At 45.9% G+C, this 24,786-nt stretch overlaps 1 protein-coding gene across 1 annotated transcript; it reads left to right on the forward strand.

Annotated features, from left to right (window-relative positions):
- The first annotated feature begins 15,450 nt into the window (after nucleotides 1-15,450).
- On the forward strand, nucleotides 15,451-17,462 carry LOC119291303 (probable N-acetyltransferase HLS1). Its single transcript, XM_037570037.1, has 3 exons — nucleotides 15,451-15,752; nucleotides 15,927-16,075; nucleotides 16,219-17,462. The coding sequence occupies exons 1-3, from the start codon at nucleotides 15,567-15,569 to the stop codon at nucleotides 17,069-17,071; spliced, it is 1,188 nt and encodes a 395-aa protein (XP_037425934.1). The 5' UTR covers nucleotides 15,451-15,566; the 3' UTR covers nucleotides 17,072-17,462.
- Nucleotides 17,463-24,786: the final 7,324 nt, after the last annotated feature.

A 24,786-nucleotide genomic window follows, 5' to 3' on the forward strand; every position in this document is an offset into this window, starting at 1 on the left:
TGAAGTCTCCGACAAGTTCTATAGTTGTAAGATGGAGGAAAACAGTTCTGTCAGTGAGCACATACTCAAAATGTCTGGGTTGCACAACCGCCTGTCCCAGCTGGAGATCAACCTCCCGGACGAGGCGGTCATTGACAGAATCCTTCAGTCGCTCCCACCGAGCTACAAGAGCTTTGTGTTGAACTACAATATGCAGGGGATGGTGAAGACCATTCCTGAAGTATTTTCAATGCTGAAGTCAGCAGAGGTTGAAATCAAGAAATAACATCAAGTGTTGATGGTCAATAAGACCACTAAGTTCAAGAAGGGCAAGGGTAAGAAGAACTTCAAGAAGGACAGCAAAGATGTTGCCGCGCCCGGTAAGCCAGTTGCCGGGAAGAAGTCAAAGAATGGACCCAAGCTTGAGACTGGGTGCTTTTATTGCAAAGGGAAGGGTCACTGGAAGCGGAACTGCCCCAAATACTTAGCGGACAAGAAGGCCGGCAACACTAAAGGTATATTTGATATACATGTAATTGATGTATACCTTACCAGTACTCGTAGTAACTCCTGGGTATTTGATACCGGTGCCGTTGCTCATATTTGTAACTCACAGCAGGAGCTGTGGAATAAGCGGAGACTGGCGAAGGACGAGGTGACGATGCGCGTCGGGAATGGTTCCAAGGTCGATGTGATCACCGTCGGCACGCTACCTCTACATTTACCTACGGGATTAGTTTTAAACCTCAATAATTGTTAGTTAGTGCCAAGTTTGAGCATGAACATTGTATCTGGATCTCGTTTGATGCGAGATGGCTACTCATTTAAATCCGAGAATAATGGTTGTTCTATTTATATGAGAGATATGTTTTATGGTCATGCCCCGATGGTCAATGGTTTTTTCTTAATGAATCTCGAACATAATGTTACACATATTCATAGTGTGAATACCAAAAGATGTAAAGTTGATAAAGATAGTCCCACATACTTGTGGCACTGCCGCCTTGGTCACATTGGTGTCAAGCGCATGAAGAAGCTCCATGCTGATGGACTTTTAGAGTCTCTCAATTATGAATCATTTGACACATGCGAACCATGTCTCATGGGCAAAATGACCAAGACTCCGTTCTCCGGAACAATGGAGCGAGCAACCAACTTGTTGGAAATCATACATACTGATGTGTGTGGTCCAATGAGCGTTGAGGCTCGCGGAGGATATCGTTATGTTCTCACTCTCACTGATGACTTAAGTAGATATGGGTATGTCTACTTGATGAAACACAAGTCTGAGACCTTTGAAAAGTTCAAGGAATTTCATAATGAAGTAGAGAATCAACGTGACCGAAAGATAAAATTCTTACGATCGGATCGTGGAGGAGAATATTTAAGTCACGAATTTGGTACGCACTTAAGAAAATGTGGAATTGTTTCACAACTCATGCCGCCTAGAACACCTCAGCGTAACAGTGTGTCCGAACATCGTAATCGCACTCTATTGGATATGGTGCGATCTATGATGTCTCTTACCGATTTACCGCTATCATTTTGGGGATACGCTCTAGAGACAGCTACATTCACTTTAAATAGGGCACCGTCTAAATCCGTTGAGACGACACCGTATGAATTATGGTCTGGGAAGAAACCTAAGCTGTTGTTTCTAAAAGTTTGGGGATGCGATGCTTATGTCAAGAAACTTCAACCTGAAAAGCTCGAACCCAAGTCGGAAAAATGCGTCTTCATAGGATACCCTAAGGAAACCATTGGGTATACCTTCTACCTTAGATCCGAAGGCAAGATCTTTGTTGCCAAGAACGGATCCTTTCTGGAAAAGGAGTTTCTCTCGAAAGGAGTAAGTGGGAGGAAAGTAGAACTCGATGAAGTACTACCTCTTGAACCGGAAAGTAGTGCAGCTTAGGAAAATGTTCCTGTGGTGCCTACACTGACTGGAGAGGAAATTAATGATGATGATCAAGGTACTTCGGATCAAGTTGCTACTGAACTTCGTAGGTCCACAAGGACACGTTCCACACCAGAGTGGTATGGCAACCCTGTCCTGGAAATCATGTTGTTAGACAACGGTGAACCTTCGAACTATGAAGAAGCGATGGCGGGCCCAGATTCCAACAAATGGCTAGAAGCCATGCAATCCAAGATAGAATCCATGTATGAAAACAAAGTATGGACTTTGGCTGACTTGCCCGATGATCGGCGAGCGATAGAGAACAAATGGATCTTTAAGAAGAAGACGAACGCGGATGGAAATGTCACCATCTATAAAGCTCGACTTGTTGCTAAGGGTTATCGACAAGTTCAAGGGATTGACTACGATGATACTTTCTCTCCCATAGCGAAGCTTAAGTCCGTCCGAATCATGTTAGCAATTGCCGCATACTATGATTATGAGATATGGCAGATGGACGTCAAAACGGCATTCCTTAACGATTATCTTAAGGAAGTGCTGTATATGATGCAGCCGGAAGGTTTTGTCGATCCTAAGAATGCTAACAAAGTATGCAAGCTCCAGCGATCCATTTATGGGCTGGTGCAAGCATCTCGGAGTTGGAACATTCGCTTTGATGAGATGATCAAAGCGTTTGGGTTTATGCAGACTTATGGAGAAGCATGCGTTTACAAGAAAGTGAGTGGGAGCTCTGTAGCATTTCTCATATTGTATGTAGATGACATACTTTTGATGGGAAATGATATAGAATTCTTGGACAGCATTAAGGCCTACTTGAATAAGTGTTTTTCAATGAAGGACCTTGGAGAAGCTGCTTACATATTAGGCATCAAAATCTATAGGGATAGATCGAGATGCCTCATAGGTCTTTCACAAAGCACATACCTTGATAAGATTTTGAAGAAGTTCAAAATGGATCAGTCCAAGAAAGGGTTCTTGCCTGTATTGCAAGGTGTGAGATTGAGCTCGGCTCAATGCCCGACCACGGCAAAAGATAAAGAAGAGATGAGTGTCATCCCCTATGCCTCAGCCATAGGATCTATTATGTATGCCATGCTGTGTACCAGACCTGATGTAAACCTTGTCGTAAGTTTGGTAGGAAGGTACCAAAGTAATCCCGGCAAGGAACACTGGACAGCGGTCAAGAATATCCTGAAGTACCTGAAAAGGACAAAGGACATGTTTCTTGTTTATGGAGGTAACGAAGAGCTCGTCGTAAAGGGTTACGTCGACGCTAGCTTTGACACAGGTCTGGATGACTCTAAGTCACAAACCGGATATGTGTATATGTTGAATGGTGGGGCAGTAAGCTGGTGCAGCTGCAAGCAGAGCGTCGTGGTGGGATCTACATGTGAAGCGGAGTACATGGCAGCCTCGGAGGCAATGCATGAAGCAATTTGGGTGAAGGAGTTCATCACCGACCTAGGAGTCATACCCAATGCGTCGGGGCCGATCAAACTCTTCTGTGACAACACTGGAGCTATTGCCCTTGCCAAGGAGCCCAGGTTTCACAAGAAGACCAGGCACATCAAGCATCATTTCAACTCCATCCATGAAAATGTTCAAGATGGAGACATAGATATTTGCAAAGTACATACGGATCTAAATGTCGCAGATCCGTCGACTAAACCTCTTCCGCGAGCAAAACATGATCAACACCAGAACTCTATGGGTGTTTGATTCATCACAATGTAACTAGATTATTGACTCTAGTGCAAGTGGGAGACTGTTGGAAATATGCCCTAGAGGCAATAATAAAAGGATCATTATTATATTTCCTTGTTCATGATAATTGTCTTTTATTCATGCTATAATTGTATTATCCGGAAATCGTAATACACGTGTGAATACTTAGACCACAACATGTCCCTAGTGAGCCTCTAGTTGACTAGCTCGTTGATCAACAGATAGTCATGGTTTCCTGACTATGGACATTGGATGTCGTTGATAACGGGATCACATCATTAGGAGAATGATGTGATGGACAAGACCCAATCCTAAGCATAGCACAAGATCGTGTAGTTCGTTTTGCTAGAGCTTTTCCTATGTCAAGTATCTCTTCCTTAGACCATGAGATCGTGTAACTCCCGGAAACCGTAGGAGTGCTTTGGGTGTACCAAACGTCACAACGTAATTAGGTGACTATAAAGGTGCACAACAGGTATCTCCAAAAGTGTCTGTTGGGTTGACACGGATCGAGACTGGGATTTGTCACTCCATATTACGGAGAGGTATCACTGGGCCCACTCGGTAGTGCATCATCATAATGAGCTCAAAGTGACCAAGTGTCTGGTCACGGGATCATGCATCACGGTATGAGTAAAGTGACTTGCCGGCAATGATATTGAACGAGGTATTGGGATACCGGCGATCGAATCTCGGGCAAGTAACATACCGTCTGACAAAGGGAATAGTATACGGGGTTGCTTGAATCCTCGACATCATGGTTCATCCGATGAGATCATCGAGGAGTATGTGGGAGCCAACATGGGTATCCAGATCCCGCTGTTGGTTATTGACCGGAGAGCCGTCTCGGTCATGTCTACATGTCTCCCGAACCCGTAGGGTCTACACACTTAAGGTTCGGTGACGCTAGGGTTGTATGAATATGAGTATGCAGCAAACCGAATGTTGTTCGGAGTCCCGGATGAGATCCTGTACGTCACGAGGAGTTCCGGAATGGTCCGGAGGTAAAGAATTATATATAGGAAGTGTTGTTTCGGCCATCAGGAAAGTTTCGGGGTCACCCGGTATTGTACCGGGACCACCGGAAGGGTCCCGTGGGTCCACCGGGTGGGGCCACCTATCCCGGAGGGCCCCGTGGGCTGAAGTGGGAGGGGAACCAGCCCCTAGTGGGCTGGTGCACCCCCCCCCCCTTGGGCCCCCCTGCGCCTAGGGTTGAAAACCCTAGGGTGGGGGGCGCATCCCACTTGCCTTGGGGGGCACTCCACCCCCCTGGCCGCCGCCCCCCTTGGGAGATTGGATCTCCTAGGGCCGGTTCCCCACCTTGGGGGCCTATATAAAGGAGGGGGGAGGGAGGGCAGCCTCAACCCTGTGTCTTGGCGCCTCCCTCCCCCTGCTACACCTCTTCCTCCTCCCGCAGTAGCTTGGCGAAGCCCTGCCGGAGTCCTGCTGCATCCACCACCACGCCGTTGTGCTGCTGGATCTTCATCAACCTCTCCTTCCCCCTTGCTGGATCAAGACGGAGGAGACGTCATGCTGACCGTACGTGTGTTGAACGCGGAGGTGCCGTCCGTTCGGCGCTAGGATCTCCGGTGATAGGATCACGATGAGAACGACTACCTCAACCCCGTTCTCTTGAACGCTTCCGCACGCGATCCACAAAGTGGTATGTAGATGCAATCTCTCTCCTATCACTCGTTGCTTAGATGAACTCATAGATGGATCTTGGTGAAACCGTAGGAAAATTTTTATTTTCTGCAACGTTCCCCAACATTATCTAGCATGGAAGATATTGGGAATTCTCGGTCGTTTTTGTTGACAGGAAAATCTTGTCTCTTAAAATAATTTTATTTCTAAATTAAAACTTTGAGCTCTGGCACTCTGCAAATCTCTGCTTCCCCCTATGAAGTGCCTATCTATTTACTATTATGCAATTTTATTTTTATTTGAGTCTCAATCTTCTCTTACAAAGCACCAACTAGGGAACACTATTGTCATACTTGTGTACTCGATGTAGCTAATATATGATTTTGTTTCATGAATGGATCAATGATTGAGCATAATGGGCTAGGGATAGCTTTCTTTAGCATTGATACTTTGAAATACATGGTTGCTTGTTGATATGCTTGAGTATTGATGTTTTCATGTAAAATTTTGTAGACTATTGATGTGAATCATTGAAGTCCAAATATCCATGCTACAAAGAAAAGAAAATATGATGAATATGTTAGGTAGCATTCCACATTAATAATTCTGTTTTATCATTTACATACTCGAGAACGAGCAGGAAATAAGCTTGGGGATGCTTGATACGTCTCCAACATAGCTATAATTTATGATTGTTCCATGCTATTATAGTATCAATCTTGGATGTTTTATATACATTTACAAGCAACTTTATATCATTTTTGGGACTAGCCTACTAACTTAGTGCCAAATGCCAGTTGTTGTTTTTTGCTTCTTTTTTAGTTTGCAGAATATCAATGCCAAACAAAGTCCAAATGCCACAAAACATTTTGGAGATTTTTTGGCGATAAGAGACCCTGGAAGCTTCGGGACGGGATGAGAAGACGAAGCAGTGGCTGACTAGGCACCAGGACGTGCCCTCGGCCTGGGGCACGCCCTGGTACATAGTGGGACCCACGAGCCTCCGTTTGACCTATCTCCGCCTCTATAAATTCCCAAAAATTAGAAAACCTACAGGGAGTCCATGAAATACTTTTTTCACCGTCGCAAGCCTCTGTTCTCGCAAGATACCATCTGAGGACGTTTTCTCGCACTCTACCGGAAGCAGGAATCGATCACGGAGGGGTTCTTCATCATCCTTGCTGCCCCTCTGATGATGCGTGAGTAGCTTACCACGAACCTATGGGTCCATAGTTAGTAGCTAGATGGATTCTTCTCTCTTTTTGATCTTCAATACAATGTTCTCTTTGGTGTTCTTGAAGATCTATTTGATGTAATGATCAGATCTATCCATGAATATTATCTAAGTATTCTCTGAACTCTTTTATGCATGATTAATATAGCTTCGTATTTCTTCTCTGATTTATTGGTTTGGTTTGGCCAACTAGATTGATTTATCTTGCAATGGGAAGAGGTGCTTTGTAATGGGTTCTATCTTACGGTGCTCAATCCCAATGACATAAAGGGGTGTGACACGTATGTATCATTGTTATTAAGGGTGAAAAGATGGGGTTTATTCATATGTGAGTTTATCTTGTCTACATCATGTCATCTTGCTTAAGGCATTACTCCGTTTTTCATGAACTTAATACACTAGATGCATGCTGGATAGCGAACGATGTGTGGTTCATTTTCTATTTTTGTCTGATCTATCTATCAAAAACTATACAATTTAATCTTGCTCGTAACCGTTGAGGGATAGACAACCCCTCTATGTGTTGGGTACCAAGTATTTGTTGTTTGTGTGCAGGTGTTGTTTACATAGTGTTGCTTGGTTCTCCTACTGGATTGATAACCTTGGTTTCACAACTGAGGGAAATACTTATCTCTACGGTACTGCATCATCCTCTCCTCTCCGAGGAAACCCCATCGCAGCTCACAAGTAGCATAGTAGCAGAAGTAGCAATAGTAATAGAAACAATAACAGTAGTAGTTTTGTAGTGATTGTAACAACAACAACAACAACAACGAAAGTAACTTAGCAAAGGTCAATATGTGAAAAGCGTAGGCATTGGATCAACAATGGATAATTGTGTTGGATGGCATTCATCATATAGTAGTCACAACCTAGAGCGATATCTCCAATTCATCGATGTAATGTAGGCATGTATTCCGTATATAGTCATACATGCTTATAATAAGAAGTTGCATGACATCTTTTGTCCTACCCTCCCATGGCAGCGGGGTCCATAAGGAAATCCAAGGGATATTAGGGCCTCCTTCTAATAGAGAACCGGAACAAAGCATTAGCAGTTAGTGAATACATGAACTCCTCATACTACGGTAATCCCCGAAAAGAGTCCCAATTATTGTCACCTTGGGGTATGCGGACCATAACATGTAATAGGTGCATACAACTTGCAAGATAGGATCAAGAACTGGAATATATTCATGAAAACATAAAGGGTTCAGATCTGAAATCATGGCACTCGGGCCCTAGTGACAAGCATTAAGCATTGCAAAGTCATAGCAACATCAACCTCAAAAGATAGTGGATACTCGGGATCAAGCTCTAACAACTTGACTCTATTACATGATAAATCTCATCCAACCCATCACCGTCCAGCAAGCCTACATAGGAATTACTCACTCACGACAGTGAGCATCATGTAATTTTTTATGGAGGGTGGTTGATGATGACGATGACGATGAATCCCCCTCTTCGGAGCCTCGAACGGACTCCATATCAGCCCTCCTGATGAAGAACATGAGGTGGCGGCGTCTCCGCATCGTAAAACACAATGAAACTTCTCTTTTTTTTCTTGGGAAGCCGGTATTTATGGAGTTGAGATTAGGTTCGGCGGAGCCTCGTGGACCCCACAAGGTAACATGACACGACATGTTGCCTTGTGGGCAACTGGTGGCCCCCTCCGGTGGATCTTCGCTCCTGTATTTTGCATATATTCAATAAAAAATCTCCAGAAAGTTTTGTCCAATTCTGAGAACTTTTATTTCTGGACAAAAGACAACACGATGGTAGTTCTGCTGGAAATAGCGTTAGTCCGGGTTAGTTTCATTCAGATCATGCAAGTGTTTGGAAAAGTTGTTACGATGGAGATGTATCACACTGTAGGCGGCCGTCGGCGTGACACAGTCCTCCTATGAGCAAGAGGGCCTTCGGCTGTGCCATTACCACTTCTCCGGCTGCGAGCGAGAGGCGCATGTGATGTTTGATGAAATGTCAAGGATAAAGAGGGGAAAAGAACAAGAAGACCAAGTCAATTTGCCTATGTGCCAGTTTTTTCCCCACTCAATCCGGCGGGCGGGCCCGACCGATTAGTGACATCAACAAAGGGTTTAACATCTACTGTCAGTGCTAAATTTTCAGCACAGCACAAAGTGCAACAATTTTTAAATTAAGCGGTGGTTTTCTGCGAATCGCGTCGCTATTATGGTGGTTATGTAAATTTTATTTTGGTGCTTTTGGTTGTATCCATTTTTTAAGGGAGATCCTATTGGCACTTTATTGCAATATAGAGAGTTTTACATCTTTGAGTAGATGCATAGAAGGAAATCTGGAGGTTCGTCCTCCCAAAACAGAAAAAGCTTTGAATCATAAGCATGTCTAGCAAGGATGTGTGCCAAATTATTTGCTTACCTAGGGAGGTGCATAAAGCTGAGACTTGGTACTTCATGAGCAAACTGAAAACAATCCACTAGGATTGTTGAATATGGTGCTCGGATCTCCTTCTTCCCGTTGCAGGCACGAGTGATCTATAACATCCCAATTTTCAATTTGGATGTTATACATAGGTCATTCATATGCATATCGTATTTTAATTGCATTTTGGTTGTGATCCAAGAAATCTTAAGCAACTCAAGGACCCAAGGAGAGAGTTGGAGGTTTCATTTACATTTACATTTTTGAATTTATTCAAATTTGAAAAGTGGATCAATTTGATTTTCAATAATGTCTTTCCAATTATTTCAAATAATGAAAATAAATGAGAGAAGATAAAATGACTTCTTCAAAATAGAGGAGAAATATTGGAAAAGAAATTTTGCAGTCAAATTATTTTATTTGAATTTTATTTGCAGTTTTATTCGGTTGAATTAGAAAAAAAATATGCATTTTAAAAGAAATTGCATTTTATCTAGAAAAATGTTCATCTTGTCCCAAATATTAGGTGGGGACGGTGAAAATTGTTTTTGGAATTTTTAGAATTTTATTTTTATTTATTAGGGTTTTTCTTTGCGGAATCTTTTTTAAAAAAAGAGTTACTGGGTCGGCCCAGCTTCGCCTTCGCGCCCGACCGACTCGGGAGGAGTCCCGAGCGCCGCCGCACCCCGCCGCCCGAGGAGTCCGAGCCGGACTCCTCATCGCAGCCGCCCGCATTGCCCCTGCCCAAGTCGGAGCCCCCCAGGCCTTTATAAGCCGGGACCCCGACCTCCTCTTCCCCACCAACCAACGCCGTCGCACCCCGCCGCCTCCGCTGCTGCTGCGCCGGAGCCTCCGCCGCTCGCTGCTGCTGTCGCTTGTGCCGCTACCGCCGCCGCCGCCCCGCCTCGCCCGACGCCGCCTTTGACCGATCCACCGCCGTCGTCGAACCGGCAAAGCCGATCGGTTTTCTTCGGTTCTTTTTGGGTTTTTTTGGTTAGTTAGGTTAGATCGATTTTTCTTTTATTTTTAGTTTTTATTTAACGAACGTTCACCCGTTAGTTTATTTTAACGAACGATTTCGTTCGTTAGGTTCTGTTAGCGGACGTTCGTCCGATAGATTTTTCTTTTCATTTTAATTTTCGGCCAGGGACCTATCTACGAATAGTTTTCTCGCGATTTAGCCCGTGATCTTAAAACTAGCGCAACTTTTTGCTTGTTTATCCAAATTAGATGAAACCAACGTCTAAATCTTCGTAATGATCCCCTCTTTCCAATAAACTAACTTGAACATGATTTTGACAATTTAAAATTTGAGTTTAGTTCAGATTAGTATTCGATCTTGTTTCGTTTGTATCTTGAGTTTCGTAGCTCCGCTTGAGTTGATTCTTTTTGCAAATTGTAGTTAATCACATATACCTACTGTTAAGATCTATTCACATGAAAATAATGTTGTTAGGTTTTGTTTTCTGTTTAGTTTAGTCATTTTCTTGTTTCGAGTTTTGTTTGGATCTTTCCCGGATTTCTCTTTGTTTTGTTTGATTGATTGCTTATGTATGCTACTGTTTGTCTATGCTAGATTACCTGGAGTGCGAAGCTTGTTAGTACGAATCCCTAGAGTTTGCAGATCGTCAGCAAGGCAAGTTACACTTTGATCGTACTTTTCTATACCCAATTTTTACTATGCATTAGTTTTGCCCCTCAAATATTTGCATGAGTAGGATAAGGAACATGTGGTTTGGTTGTAGTGCTTGAGATAGGAACCTAATACCTTTGATCACCCCGGGAATATACGTTATGCTCAATTATTGCTTAGACATGCTCGTAGACGGGGATTGTATCATGATACACATGGAAGTTGTGAGAGTTATTAATCTTGGATAACATTAAGGTGGCAACTTTAATACACATCTGGGTAGATTGGTTGGGGCACCTGGAGAATCCAGTGTTTGTCCATTGGGAAATCCCGGATTACCCGTGTGATTTTTTCTCGGTTCGCCACCTAAGCTCAAAGGGATCATGTGATATTTCATGCCTAGAAACTTCTTTGTGCAGCCACAAGGCATTATGGGCTCTGGCATAGTTGAGTAAGTTGTATGAGCTCTTGAAGAGGTGGACTAGAAGATGTAGGGGAAAGTAGGTGTACCAGTCTGCCCGGAATAGAGAGTTAATGCTTCAGAAAGACTATGTCTCAATCTTCCGATCATGGATGCGGTCAAGTCTTGTGGGTAAAATGCGCAATCTCTCCAGAGTGTATAAACTAATCATGGTTAGCCGTGTCCCCGGTTATGGACATCTTGAGTATCTGAAATTGGATATTATTGTTGATCTCATCACTATTAAATTAATTGAATTGGGTTTAATGATGATACTTGTTTAATTGGGATTTGAGTTGGAGGAACCTTCTCAAATATTGGTACAACTTGGGAGTAGTAAATAAATTTATTCCTTTGCTGTAGGTAAAAACTAGCTTTATGCAAAATCATAAACTTAGAGCCTCCACCAACCAAATATTGCATGTAGATATAGTTCTTGCATTCATTGCTTTACAGTGTAACTCTGCCAGCATATTCAATGTGCTGACCTACACGGCTGGAACGTCTCATGTTGCAGACTTCTCAGACGACGAATAAGGTGTGATAGGTCATTGTCGTGCACTCGGCTATGCCGTTGGAGTTGATGGACTCATTTACCTTTGAAGCTTCCGCAGTTATTTAGTTTAGATGGCCTTCAGCCATATTATTTTGTGTAATCATACTCTTTTGAGGACCTCGATGTATAAATGTGTGATTGAACTCTGTTATAATTCCTCGAGTATTGTGTGTGTCAGCATTACCGATCAAGGAATGACACTTAAGCACATAGACTTTGGTCCATTAGGATCGTGGTCGCTACATGATCTCAAGGCAATCAGACTCCATAGCCACTCTTGTGCAGCCCCTCTCATAACAAGCTGCAGGCCATGTCTCAAAGCAAGAGCACAAGAGCCTCTGCTGAAGATGCATCCTGAACTTGATAAATACACTCGCCCGTTCTCGCTATAGCTTGCCCTCGGAATCTCGGATAATTGCTGCAATTACCCCCGGGCCATCCTCGAAATAGGCTGCATCAGTGTTAACTTTATATGTCCCTGTCGGAGGTTTAGTCCATCTCACAACATCCATTGATTCATCACGTACCTATCCTGCATAGTTTGAAGCGATTGCATGGATAGAGAAAGCTGAGTTCATCATCGGCTTCACCTTAACTCACTTCATCGCCTCACGATGCTCCCACCAGATGTACCAAGCACCTATTGCCACTGTTTCCTATAAAACAAGATGTTCGAGCAATGGCGATTGTTGTCTCGGCCACCGCAACATCTCCTCCAGGACAACCAACCTCGAGCGATCAAATGTAATGCTTGATCAATACGGTCCATGATTCCGAATGCCTTCCATACTAGTCGAGCCCTCCTACATGTGAATAACAGGTGTTGGATATCCTCAGCTTCATCTGGACAAATTGGGCAGTGTGGTGGTACCTTGATATGCCGGTTAGCCAACACTCCCAACCCTGGAATAACACCTCGAAGCGCCCTCCACATATATATCTTGATCATACTCGGAACTCGTAGTTTCTGGATAACACATCAAACTGGATTGTTACTTGATGGGCCAACGGTGTTTTCCGTACGAGCTCCAAACTGATGCTCCCACTCGATATAATAAGCAGAGCGGACCGAAAAAATATGCTCCTCCTCCCTCTGTAACGCCATGAGCTAGAGAGAAATGTCACGGTTGACACAATAGTTAATGAGTGTTATGATCCCGCAAGGGACAATATAGTCTAAGTTCTTTGACGTGTGGGTCACTGATAATAAATGATTATACACAAACTACTACTCCCTCTATTCCATAATGTAAGACGTTTTTGACACTACACTAGTGTCAAAAAACGTTTTACATTATGGAATGGAGGGAGTACTACATTAGTGGCATGTTACTGATATTTGCCCAAAGTAACCTTCAACATGTCAGCATGCTAGAGAGAAATAACATATAAAAATAAATTGGTTGGAGAGAATTCGAACCAGAGCCGTCCAATCTACTGAACTATGTTTTTGCGTATGACTATTATCTACTCCCTCCGTTCGGAATTACTTGTCGCAAAAATGGATGTATCTAGACATATTTTAGTTCTAGATACATCTATTTTCGAGACAAGTAATTCCGAACGGAGGGAGTAGGAAGCAACACAGAGTTATAGTCCAACCGCTATGCACTTTCCCTGCTATGTCCTCTATCTTTTTTCTTTCTAATTTATTGTTTAGTGTTTAGTTTTCATGATACGTAAATTTTCTCATGTAAAAATTACAATAATTATCAACATACAGTTAGTGTGTATTTTCAATCTTTATTCTATTTTCAATATTTTGTAGCTTGAATGGATAAACATGATTTTTTTTCTTAAATTTATATGGATTCAAACAGTTCAACATGTATTAAAAATATAGTTTAATTTTTTGTATCTTCATTCAGGACTGCAAGCATGCACAATTATTGCGTATGTTCTATATTTAAAATACAAAATCATCAATTAAATTGACAACGTTGTATTTTAAAAACTATCCAACGTGTATTAAAGATATTGTTGATAATAATAATCATGTTTGTAGAAATGCAAGAATAATTTTACTCAAGTTTTTCAGAATACATTCCCTTTCTAAAAAAATGGTGTACATTTCTGAAATAATCGCTGTCCATAGTTTGAATGCATGTTGAACATTTTTGCAAAACATTTTACAAAATTTTAATACATGTGAAACATTTTTCCAAAAACATGTTGAACATTTTTTCCAAAATGCACTAACATTTTCTTTAAGTTTTATGGCAATTATAAAGTTTATTATATTTATTTTCTAAATGTGAAAAATAATGCAAAAAAGCTATATATAATGAACCTTAAAAAATGAGAAGAAAACTTGTGCGGACCCATAGGAGCGCCATCTATAAAAATAAAAATGAAAATCGCTGGAAGAGGCACGTTGGAACGCCATATATAGCCTTCTAGCTCATTGAATGTAAACAGAGTAGAGTTCGGCCTGGTGGATAGCTTGTTCCGGCTAAGCAACTCTCGTGCGGGTTGTCTCAGATTATCTTACTGTTGTTTTTCTCAATGCCACACTGACATGTGAGACTCATGCTTGTAATTTGCAGGCCTTTTTAGCAACAAAAGAAAATTCCACCGTGCGACTCACTCGTCGCCTCGTCCACTTTGACCGGTTGACATGTGGGCCACCGCCATGCTGGCACACCAGATGGGCAGCGAGTACGCCGGAACAGAGGAGGAGGCACCGTATTTTCACCGGCTAGAAAAGCTGAGCATCAATTTTATGTATTTTGCAACTTTAGGTATCAAAGTGACCACGGGGGATAAGTTTAGACACTCTCAGTGTATTTAAAAAAAAGCGCTATAATAATTCGCAAAAAAGAGAGAGCAATACTATCATTCCAAAACCCTAAAGGAAACTGAGCTGCCTTGGCGTTACTCTTTTGCGCGGGAGGCTCCCTGGTACTCGCCAAAATCTTGGGCTCCTAGTAATACGGGAACAGTCAGCGACAGTTTGTAGATAAACAAATGAAACCTAAGATGGCTTATCAGACAGCCTCACAGCACATCTAGCCTGGCCGTGTTCGCGTCGGCACAGAACAGAAGAGGAGAGAAAGATAATCGATAAAACAAAGGATGAATCACCTGGGAAGGGAAGATCTACAAGTTGGCCGCTTGCACAGCTCGCCAAAATCCGCTCCAACTTCGCCGGATAACCTTAACTATTGGGCGAGTTGGGTTCAGGGGGTAGGGGAGAGATCGGTCGCAATGTTGGCCTTGTCCTACAACTGACTCAGAAAACCATATTCCTTCGGATCCACTCGCGCTCACGTGCGTGCGTCACGGTAAAACCGACCGTTGTTAGTGTTGTAACGCCACTGAAAAGGCTGGCCTTTTGTGATGGCCGAAAGAGCGCGAGCCAGAGCATGCACAAGGAACCAGGTGTAAAGGGGCAGTTTTTCCCCCACTATCCAAAGACCTTAATGTCGTCTTAATTTCACGGCGCCTTAAACGGCTGTGCCGTGAACCCCCAATCATGTGCTCCACTCTGAGCCCATTCTTTTTTTTACGGCTGCGGCTCCACTCGCTCGGAAAACCAAAAGACGAGGCGGCCCGTTTGGGTCGGGCCTCTTCTTTTCGCCCTCTGTCAGTCATATGCTTCTTGCCGCTTGATCGCCGCCTTTCCAGTCGCGCGACGGCTAAGCATGTCTGCAGTTTTTCTTTTTGGTTCAACTCAGAGCGATCAGCGCGGGCGTGAGTTATTATTTTAGCTTTAGGCCCCCGAAATCCTCTTCGGTTTTTAATTCTGGTCTGCGAGCTGCGGAGGCGAAGGGATAGGAATTAGGGAATTATGGCGCTGGGAGGCCAAGGATAGGAAAAGAATTCAAACAGAGGCTCCGCCACTATATATACGCGCGCTAACTGCTCCGCCCTGCGAGTGCATCCACGCGCCGCTTTCTCCTCTCCTCCTCCCCTCCCCGGCCTATCGTCGACATGACCACAGATCGAGTGAAGCTGGCTGTGGACGAGTGAGTCGTAGGGATACGGATACAGTCGAGCTTGAGTGCCATGGAAGATGCAGAGGGGAAGCCAAGGGTAATCATCCGGGAGTACAGCCCGTCGACGGACCGCGCCGGCACGGAGGCCGTCGATCGCGAGTGCGAGGTCGGCCAACCCGGCGGCATGTCGCTCCACGCCGACCTGCTCGGCGACCCCGTCGCCCGCATTCGCCACTCGCCGGCCTACCTCATGCTCGTAAGTGCCTGCTGCCCTATCTGTAGCTCTGTGCATCGTAGGTGTATACGCCCGCCTGCTGCTGCACAGTTACACGTCGCGAGGGCGGGCAGGCGAGCAGCGAGCTGATTTCGATCGATTGCAGCTGGTAGTGGGTTGCTTTAATCCTCAACTGTGTTGATTTTGACATGGAAGGTAGCTGAGACGTCTGCCCAGCCCGGCCGGATCGTCGGCCTCATCCGCGGCACCGTCAAGTCCGTGGCCACGGGAAAGAGCTGCCCCGGCAAGCCCGCCTTCGCCAGCGTCGGCTACATTCTCGGCCTCCGCGTCTCACCTTCCCACAGGTAAAACACAATTGAATTGAACTGAACTGAATTGATTTCATCTTCTCCCCGTCCGTGACACTACACTGCGGCATTGATTCGGCGTGTGCGTGGCCAAGAATTACGTACTAATTAATGGCGTCGCGCGTGATCGGCGGTTGCAGGAGGATGGGCGTAGCGCTGCGGCTGGTAGGGCATCTGGAGCGGTGGTTCTCGCTGATGGGCGCCGAGTATGCGTACATGGCCACGGATAAGTCCAACGAGGCGTCTGTGCAGCTCTTCACCGGGCGGTGCGGTTACTACAAGTTTCGCACGCCGTCGCTCCTCGTGCACCCCGTGCACGCGCACCGCCTCCGGGCCCCGCGCCGCGCGGCCGTTTTGTCCCTCGACGCGCGCGACGCCGAGCAGCTGTACCGCCGACGGTTCAGCCACGTCGAGCTCTTCCCGGCCGACATCGGCGCCGTCCTCGGCAACAGGCTCTCGCTCGGCACGTTCCTGGCCGTCGTGGACGAAGGTTTTAAGTGGCGCGGGGTGGAGCACTTCCTGGCCTCGCCGCCGGCGTCGTGGGCCGTGGCGAGCCTATGGGACTGCGGCGGCGTGTTCCGCCTGGAGATGCGCGGGTCCTCGCGCCTCCGCCGCGCCGCCGCCGCCGCGAGCAGGGCGCTGGACCGCGCGGCCAAGTGGATGCGCGTGCCGTCCGTTCCCAACTTCTTCCGTCCGTTCGCGGGCTGGTTCGCGTACGGCCTCGGCGGCGAAGGCGACGACGCAGCGCTGGCCGCGAAGGCGCTGTACGTGTCGTTCGTGAACAGGGCGCGCGGCAGGGCGGCGGCCGTGGCAGTGGAGGTGGCCGCGCTGGACCCGCTCCGGCGGCGGCTGCCGCACTGGCGCAGCCTGTCGTGCGCAGAGGACCTGTGGTGCATGAAGCGGCTAGGAGGAGGCGAGTCCGACGCGGACGGCTGGGATTGGGCCAAGTCGGCGCCCGGGCAGTCCATCTTCGTGGACCCCAGAGAGGTTTGATTGACTCGGCAGCGACCGTAACTAGACCAGCCAGAGCTAGAGCTAAGCTAGGGGTTTAGATAGGAAGGTTTTGGATTTAGCAGTCGAGGTTTTGAAGGAGCCTAGTTTGTTTTCCTTTTTCTGGCAGAGAAGAAAAGAAAAGAAAAGAAAATCGTGGGCGGCTGTGAGCCGATGGATCCACCACGGCACCTATCGAATCGACGAGACAGAAAAGAGAGATGCGACGCGGATGGCGAGAGCCAGCCGTCTCAGATATTATCATGCACACATGCAGTTACTACCAGATGTATGTATGTATGTCTAGATGCTACTCACCCTGGAGTGCATATCTCCCCTGTTTTTCGTCCCTGTAATTTGCACCGTGCAGGTGTGTGGTCGCCGGCCGGCCATATTATTGCGACGGCTAGATAGGCATATCAACTAGTAGTATCAAGTAATCAGTGGCATGCTACAACCCATCCAACTCAATGCACCACCACTGTGGAGTATCTACGCGGCTCATGGCAGTGTGTCGCTCGCCGTACCTTTCCCGAGTTCCGCCACTCTGCGAGCTGGACGACGAATTGATGGGGCGGATGCAGTCGCAGATGGGGCGCCTGACGCCTCACTGTGCCCAGCTTAGCTTCGCCCGTTCGTTTGACCGGCCGGGCCGATCGGGCTCGTACCGGGAATATTGCACTGTACCGGCACTGCTGATATGCTACGACCGCGCTGGTTGTCATGGGGTGCGTACTGCGGCCACCTAACGTAGCGTAGGTGCGAGATGAATGCTGTCCAAAAGAGGCATGGAGCTCCGGTGTCGCGAAATAGGAAAAGGCCATGGATCGCCGGCCGGCCGTACGAGCTTCGTGGTGTGCATGCAGATGCAGGGCAGGGGAGGAAATCATTGGGTTTTGTCGCCGTGTTTGGATCCCATTCGCCCTCTGGGCTGTGCAGTTTTTTTTAATCATATCACGCAGCATTTACATATGAACGTGGTGTCACTTCATCAACTAGATCAGGGGACGTAAAAGTGATGCCGCACGTGCCTAGAGAGTTTATAGCACGGAAGTAAACGAATCCATCACCCACTAATAACACGTTCTCTGGCGACAATATCCAAAGATGCGATCGCACGAAATCTAGTACCACAATGGACAGGATCGACGCGAGGTCAAATTATGCCGAGCCATAATCTAAAAATAAAATAAAATGACAAGCCATTGCTCTGGAATTAAGTGTCGCCCTTTCACCAAGTACATGGTCTGAGTGGCGGAGCGAGGAATATTTGATTAGGGGGGCAAATGAGGCTAACACAGGCTGGGGAGGGGCAAACACTGAAAAATAAGCTTTTTACAGCAAATGATCATTAGACATGTACTGTACGTAAGCAAGTTAGTATTAAATCACTGATGTTGGGGGGGAGGGGGCAGGGTCCCTGCTGGTCCGCCCTGTCTCCGCCACTGCATGGCCTCACCTTTTGCCATAACAGAAAATTTTAGTTTAGTCGTTACATCGAGTTGATACAACTGCATTAAAAAGTTGTGAAACAAATCGTGTGATAGTAGCAACTTTTGCTGACAAAAAATGAGTAACTACTTAGCTAGCTGGGAATGGGATACATGTTGCTTTTCTAAAACAACAGGCAAACAGATATGTTGGTTGTCTTAAGGGTATTTTCTTTTAAACGAGGCAAAAGGCTCAAATACATAAAGGAGTTTTAAAAAGTACATGTTATAGGCTACACAACATAGCCCGTCAAAGGTAAATTATATAAGGAATTATTTCCACCGCATGATCTTGCTCCAGTGCGTAGCTCCCGTGGTGATCCAAAGCTTGGCCTCATCTTGAATAAGCTTTTTTAGGAGGTAGAAAGGCGGCGTCGATTTTTTCCTAAAAACTCTAGCATTCCTCGTTCCAGATGATCCAACACACAAGCATGGTGAGGGAATCCATCGCCTTCCGGTTTGCGGTATTTGGTCGGAACATGCTGGTCCACCATATACGTTTTGCTCGATCCCCCATCGGTCCATCTCAAGCGCTCCAAGCCCTAGCCAATCCCTCACGATCCTCCAAAGATGGACTGTGAACCGGCATTTGTAGAATAGGTGTGGGACAGTCTCGTTGGCCCTCTTGCACAGTGTGCAAAGGCCACAATTGTCTCATCCTCTCCTTTGCAGTCTGTCCGCCATCCATATCCTACCGTGAAGTGCCAACCAGGAGAAGAACTTAACCTTGGGAGGGCCCCAAACTTTCCAAATGGTTTGTTCACGATGGTGGACGTGGATCCCAGGAATTGAATCTTGTAAGCCGACGTCGCAGAGTACTCTCCATTTGCCTCAAACTTCCAAGAAATATCGTCTTCAAGGTCCGCGCGAAATTAGAACTGCTCCAGCCTAATCCAAAGATCCACATAATGAATGATGTGATCCACTGTGAGAATGGCGAACGGGCTGATATTGTGTACTCAAGGATTGTGACGCATCATATCACGCACCACCCATCTTTTTCGCTTGGAGGACGCGAAAATGAGAGGGCCTGTCGGTGTCAAAACCGCCAGACCTCGGGGTAGGGGGTCCCGAGCTGTGGATCTAGGATTGATAGGGAACAAGGGACGATGAACATAGTGTTTACCCAGGTTCGGGCCCTCTCGGAGAGGTAATATCCTACGTCCTGCTTGGTTGTATTGGATGTATAATATGTTTTATAGAGTAGATCTACCTCGAGACCCGTATGAGCTAAACCCTAAGGCGGTGAGGTGATGAATGTAGCTCTAGCCCTAAAGACTAAAAACCCTCGGTTTATATAGACACCGATAGGTTAGGGTTACCGAAGATAGATTACAATAAGGGTTTAAAGAGATCCTGTGCCTTCTTGACTTGGAGGGCACACCACGGCTTCATAGATCTCCTGTCACTATACGGCTCCACCAGTCCGGCCCATGTACAATGGGTCGTTGCCCCGAGGACCCCTTAGTCCATGATTTCCTCAGTAGCCCCCGAACTTGCCTCCAACGCCAAGACTTGTATCCAGCACCCACTCATCCGACCAGTATTCGGCTTGCGAGGCGAGTTCTTCAGTACGTTTCACCCATGTTCAGAACCAAGTGATGTCCGGAATCTGAAACGACAGTGTTACTTAACTCCGAAGGCAATAAAAAATATCATTCAAGCGTAAATGGTGCCTTCATCTGACAACGTTTTCTCTTTCAATGAAGAGTCTCCTCCGGCCATAACACCGAGCAGTTACTATTTATCGAAGCGCTGCTCGAGGCCGACGACATGTTTGACCCGTCCCCTCGAGGTGGAGACCGTGTCCCGCTTTTCGGGGGATATGGTTAATGATTTTGATTCCCCTCCTGCACATAACATTGCGGGCGTATCAGGAAGTGGAGAAGCCAACGACCTGGATAAAGGAACCCCAGGCCCGTCAACAGCCTATAAAGGGGGAGCTACTATAGCCAGCATCCCACGCCTTCTTCCACCTCCCGCTCACGCAGATCCTTAGAGCTCGAGCGCCCCTTTTCCTCTGATCCTCAGTGCATCCCACCCCGTCCCCTCCAGCCATGGCCGGATCTGGTGCCAAGGTGAAGTGGGGTGCCTCCATTGTCACCGACAACGACATCGTGAAGCTGAAACAGGTCAGCTATCTGTCAATCAATATTTCCCATCGGGCCCTTGAAGAGGGCCAGATCATCCCCATTCCAAATCCGGGCAAGAGGGTCATTTTTCTCCCCCATTTCCTTCGGGGGCTTGGGTTTCCTTTACACGCCTTCGTGAGGGGGTTGATGTTCTTCTATGGGCTAGATTTCCATGACCTAGCCCCCAATTCCCTCCTCCATATTTTGACCTTCATAATCGTCTGCGAGGCCCTCCTCCGAGTTCACCCGCACTTCAGCCTATGGCTGAAGGTACTCAATGTTAAGCTCAAGGTGGTCGGCGGGGCCCATGGGGACTGCGGCGGGTTATGATTAGCAAACTGATGCGAGTCCAATGGCCGGAGAGTAACTTCCTTAACACCGTCAAGCTTTGGCAAAAAGAGTGGTTCTATATCACGAAGCCAAGGGGTGCTGCCTGGGGACCGGCTCCCGCATTCAGATCCGACCCCCTACCAGACTGGCCTCGTGGACCACTAACAGTCTAGACTGGGGTTCGTCGCTGATGTGAAGGCGCTGTAGAAATGCATCATCAGCGTGATGGAGACCGACACAAAGCTGGTTGACGTAGTCCAGATCTTGCTCAACCGTTAGCTCCTCCCTTGCCAGGCGAGGGCCAAGCCCATGTGGGAGCGCGAGTCCGAAGATCAGGCCATCATGCAGTACCTCTTCGGCACGACCCATGATAAAATTGAAGGAAATATGCCCTAGAGTCAATAATAAAGTTGTTATTTATATTTCCTTATATCATGATAATATTTATTTTTCATGCTAGAATTGTATTAACCGGAAACGTAGTACATGTGTGAATACATAGACAAACAAAGTGTCACTAGTATGCCTCTACTTGACTAGCTCGTTGAATCAAAGATGGTTGTGTTTCCTAACCATAGACATGAGTTGTCATTTGATTAACGGGATCACATCATTAGAGAATGATGTGATTGACTTGACCCATTTTGTTAGCTTAGCACTTGATCATTTAGTTTGTTGCTATTGCTTTATTCATGACTTATACATGTTCCTGTGACTATAAGATTATGCAACTCCTGAATACCGGAGGAACACTTTATGTGCTACCAAACGTCACAACGTAACTGGGTGATTATAAAGGTGCTCTACAAGTGTCTCCGATGGTACTTGTTGAGTTGGCATAGATCGAGATTAGGATTTGTCACTCCGATTGTTGGAGAGGTATCTCTGGGCCCTCTCGGTAATGCACATCACTATAAGCCTTGCAAGCAATGTGACTAATGAGTTAGTTGCGGGATGATGCATTACGGAACGAGTAAAGAGACTTGCCAGTAATGAGATTGAACTAGGTATTGAGATACCGACGATCAAATCTCGGGCAAGTAACATACCGATGACAAAGGGAACAACGTATGTTGTTATCTGGTTTGACCTATAAAGATCTTCGTAGAATATGTAGGAACCAATATGAGCATCCAGGTTCCATTATTGCTTATTGACCGAAGACAAGTCTCGGTCATGTCTACATAGTTCCCGAACCCGTAGGGTCCGCACGCTTAACATTCGGTGATGATCGATATTATGAGTTTATGTGTTTTAATGTGCCGAAGGTTGTTCGGAGTCCCGAATGAGATCACGAACATGACGAGGAGTCTCGAAATGGTCGAGACATAAAGATTGATATATTGGAAGGTTATATTCGGACACCGGAAGAGTTCCGGGTGTCACCGGATAAATACCGGAGTACCGGGAGGTTACCGGAACCCCCCGGGGAGTATATGAGACTTAATGGGCTTTAGGAAGAGAGAGAGATAGGGGCTGGCAAGGGCTGCCCCCCCCAAAGCCTAGTCCGAATTGGAATAGGGGAAGAGGCGGCACCCCCTCCTTCCTTCTCCTCCTCTCCTTCCCTTCCCCCTTCTCCTACTCCTACTAGGAAAGGGGAGTCCTACTCCCGGTGGGAGTAGGACTCACCCTTTGGCGCGCCCTCCTCCTTGGTCGGCCGCCCCCTAGCTCCTTTATATACGGGGGTAGGGGGCACCCCAAGACACACAAGTTGATCATTGATCTTTAGCCGTGTGTGGTGCCCCCCTCCATCATAATCCACCTCGGTCATATCGTAGCGATGCTTAGGCGAAGCCCTGTGTTGGTAGCTTCATCAACACCATCGTCACGCCGTCGTGCTAACGGAACTCTCCCTCAAAGCTCTACTGGATCGTGAGTTCGTGGGACTCATCAAATTGAACGTGTGCAGATCACGGAGGTGTCGTACGTTTGGTACTAGGATCGGTAGATCGTGAAGACGTACGACTACATCAACCGCATTGTCATAATGCTTCCGCTTATGGTCTACGAGGGTACGTGGATGACACTCTCCCTCTCGTTGCTATGCATCACCATGATCTTGTGTGTGCGTAGGATTTTTTTTGAAATTACTACGTTTCCCAATGATGGTATCAGAGCCAGGTTTATGCGTAGATGTTATATGCACGAGTAGAACACAAGTGAGTTGTGGGCGATACAAGTCATACTGCTTACCAGCATGTCATACTTTGATTCGGCGGCATTGTTGGATGAAGCGGCCCGGACCGACATTACACGTACGCTTACACGAGAATGGTTCTACTGACGTGCTTCGCACATAGGTGGCTAGCGGGTGTCAGTTTCTCCAACTTTAATTGAATCGAGTGTGGCTACGTTCGATCCTTGTGAAGGTTAAAACATCATATACTTGATGAAATATCGTTGTGGTTTTGATGCGTAGGTAAGAACGGTTCTTGCTTAGCCTGTAGCAGCCACGTAAAACTTGCAAAAACAAAGTAGAGGATGTCTAACTTGTTTTTGCAGGGCATGTTGTGATGTGATATGGTCAAGACATGATGCTATATTTTATTATATGAGATGATCATGTTTTGTAACGGAGTTATCGGCAACTGGCAGGAGCCATACGATTGTTGCTTTATTGTATGAAATGCAATTGCCATGTAATTTCTTTACTTTATCACTAAGCGGCAGCGATAATCATAGAAGCAATAGTTGGCGAGACGACAACGATGCTAAAATGGAGATCAAGGTGTCGCGCCGGTGAGATGGTGATCATGACGATGCTTTGGAGATGGAGATCAAAGGCACAAGATGATGATGGCCATATCATATCACTTATATTGATTGCATTCGATGTTTATCTTTTATGCATCTTATTTTTCTTAGATCGATGGTAGCATTATAAGATGATTTCTCACTAAATTTCAAGGTATAAGTGTTCTCCCTGAGTATGCACCGTTGCGAAAGTTCGTCGTGCCGAGACACCACATGATGATCAGGTGTGATAAGCTCTACCTTCACATACAATGGGTGCAAGCCAGTTTTGCATGCGCAGAATACTCGGGTTGAACTTGACGAGCCTAGCATATGCAGATATGGCCTCAGAACACTGAGACCAAAATGTCGAGCGTGAATCATATAGTAGATATGATCAACATAGTGATGTTCACCATTGAAAACTACTCCATCTCACGTGATGATCGGACATGGTTTAGTTGATATGGATCACATGATCACTTAGATGATTAGAGGGATGTTTATCTAAGTGGGAGTTCTTAAGTAATTTGATTAATTGAACTTTAATTTATCATGAACTTAGTACCTGATAGTATTTTGCATGTCTATGTTGTTGTAGATAGATGGCCCATGATGTTGTTCCATTGAATTTTAATGCGTTCCTAGAGAAAGCAAAGTTGAAAGATGATGGTAGAAATTACACGGACTGGGTCCGTAACTTGAGGATTATCCTCATTGCTGCACAGAAGAATTACGTCCTAGAAGCACCGCTAGGTGTACCACCCGCACCGTCAACTACAAACATTGTGAATGCCTGGCAGTCGCGTGTTGATGACTACTCGATAGTTCAGTGTGCCATGCTTTATGGCTTAGAACCAGAACTTCAACGATGTTTTGAACGTCATGGAGCATATGAGATGTTCCAAGAGTTGAAGTTAATATTTCAAGCAAATGCCGAGATTGAGAGATATGAAGTCTCTAATAAGTTCTACAGCTGCAAGATGGAGGAGAATAGTTCTGTCAGTGAGCATATACTCAGAATGTCTGGGTA

The sequence above is a fragment of the Triticum dicoccoides genome, chromosome 4B (assembly GCF_002162155.2).
Source record: "Triticum dicoccoides isolate Atlit2015 ecotype Zavitan chromosome 4B, WEW_v2.0, whole genome shotgun sequence".
In the NCBI taxonomy this organism is placed as follows: domain Eukaryota; kingdom Viridiplantae; phylum Streptophyta; class Magnoliopsida; order Poales; family Poaceae; genus Triticum; species Triticum dicoccoides.

What these genes read in the sequence shown, in the direction of transcription:
- LOC119291303 (XM_037570037.1), top strand. Translation starts at nt 15,567, where the DNA reads ATGGAAGATGCAGAGGGGAAGCCAAGGGTAATCATCCGGGAGTACAGC. An exon ending in CGCCGGCCTACCTCATGCTC is followed by an intron (nt 15,753 to 15,926) that starts GTAAGTGCCTGC and finishes TTGACATGGAAG; the next exon opens with GTAGCTGAGACGTCTGCCCA. An exon ending in CGCGTCTCACCTTCCCACAG is followed by an intron (nt 16,076 to 16,218) that starts GTAAAACACAAT and finishes CGGCGGTTGCAG; the next exon opens with GAGGATGGGCGTAGCGCTGC.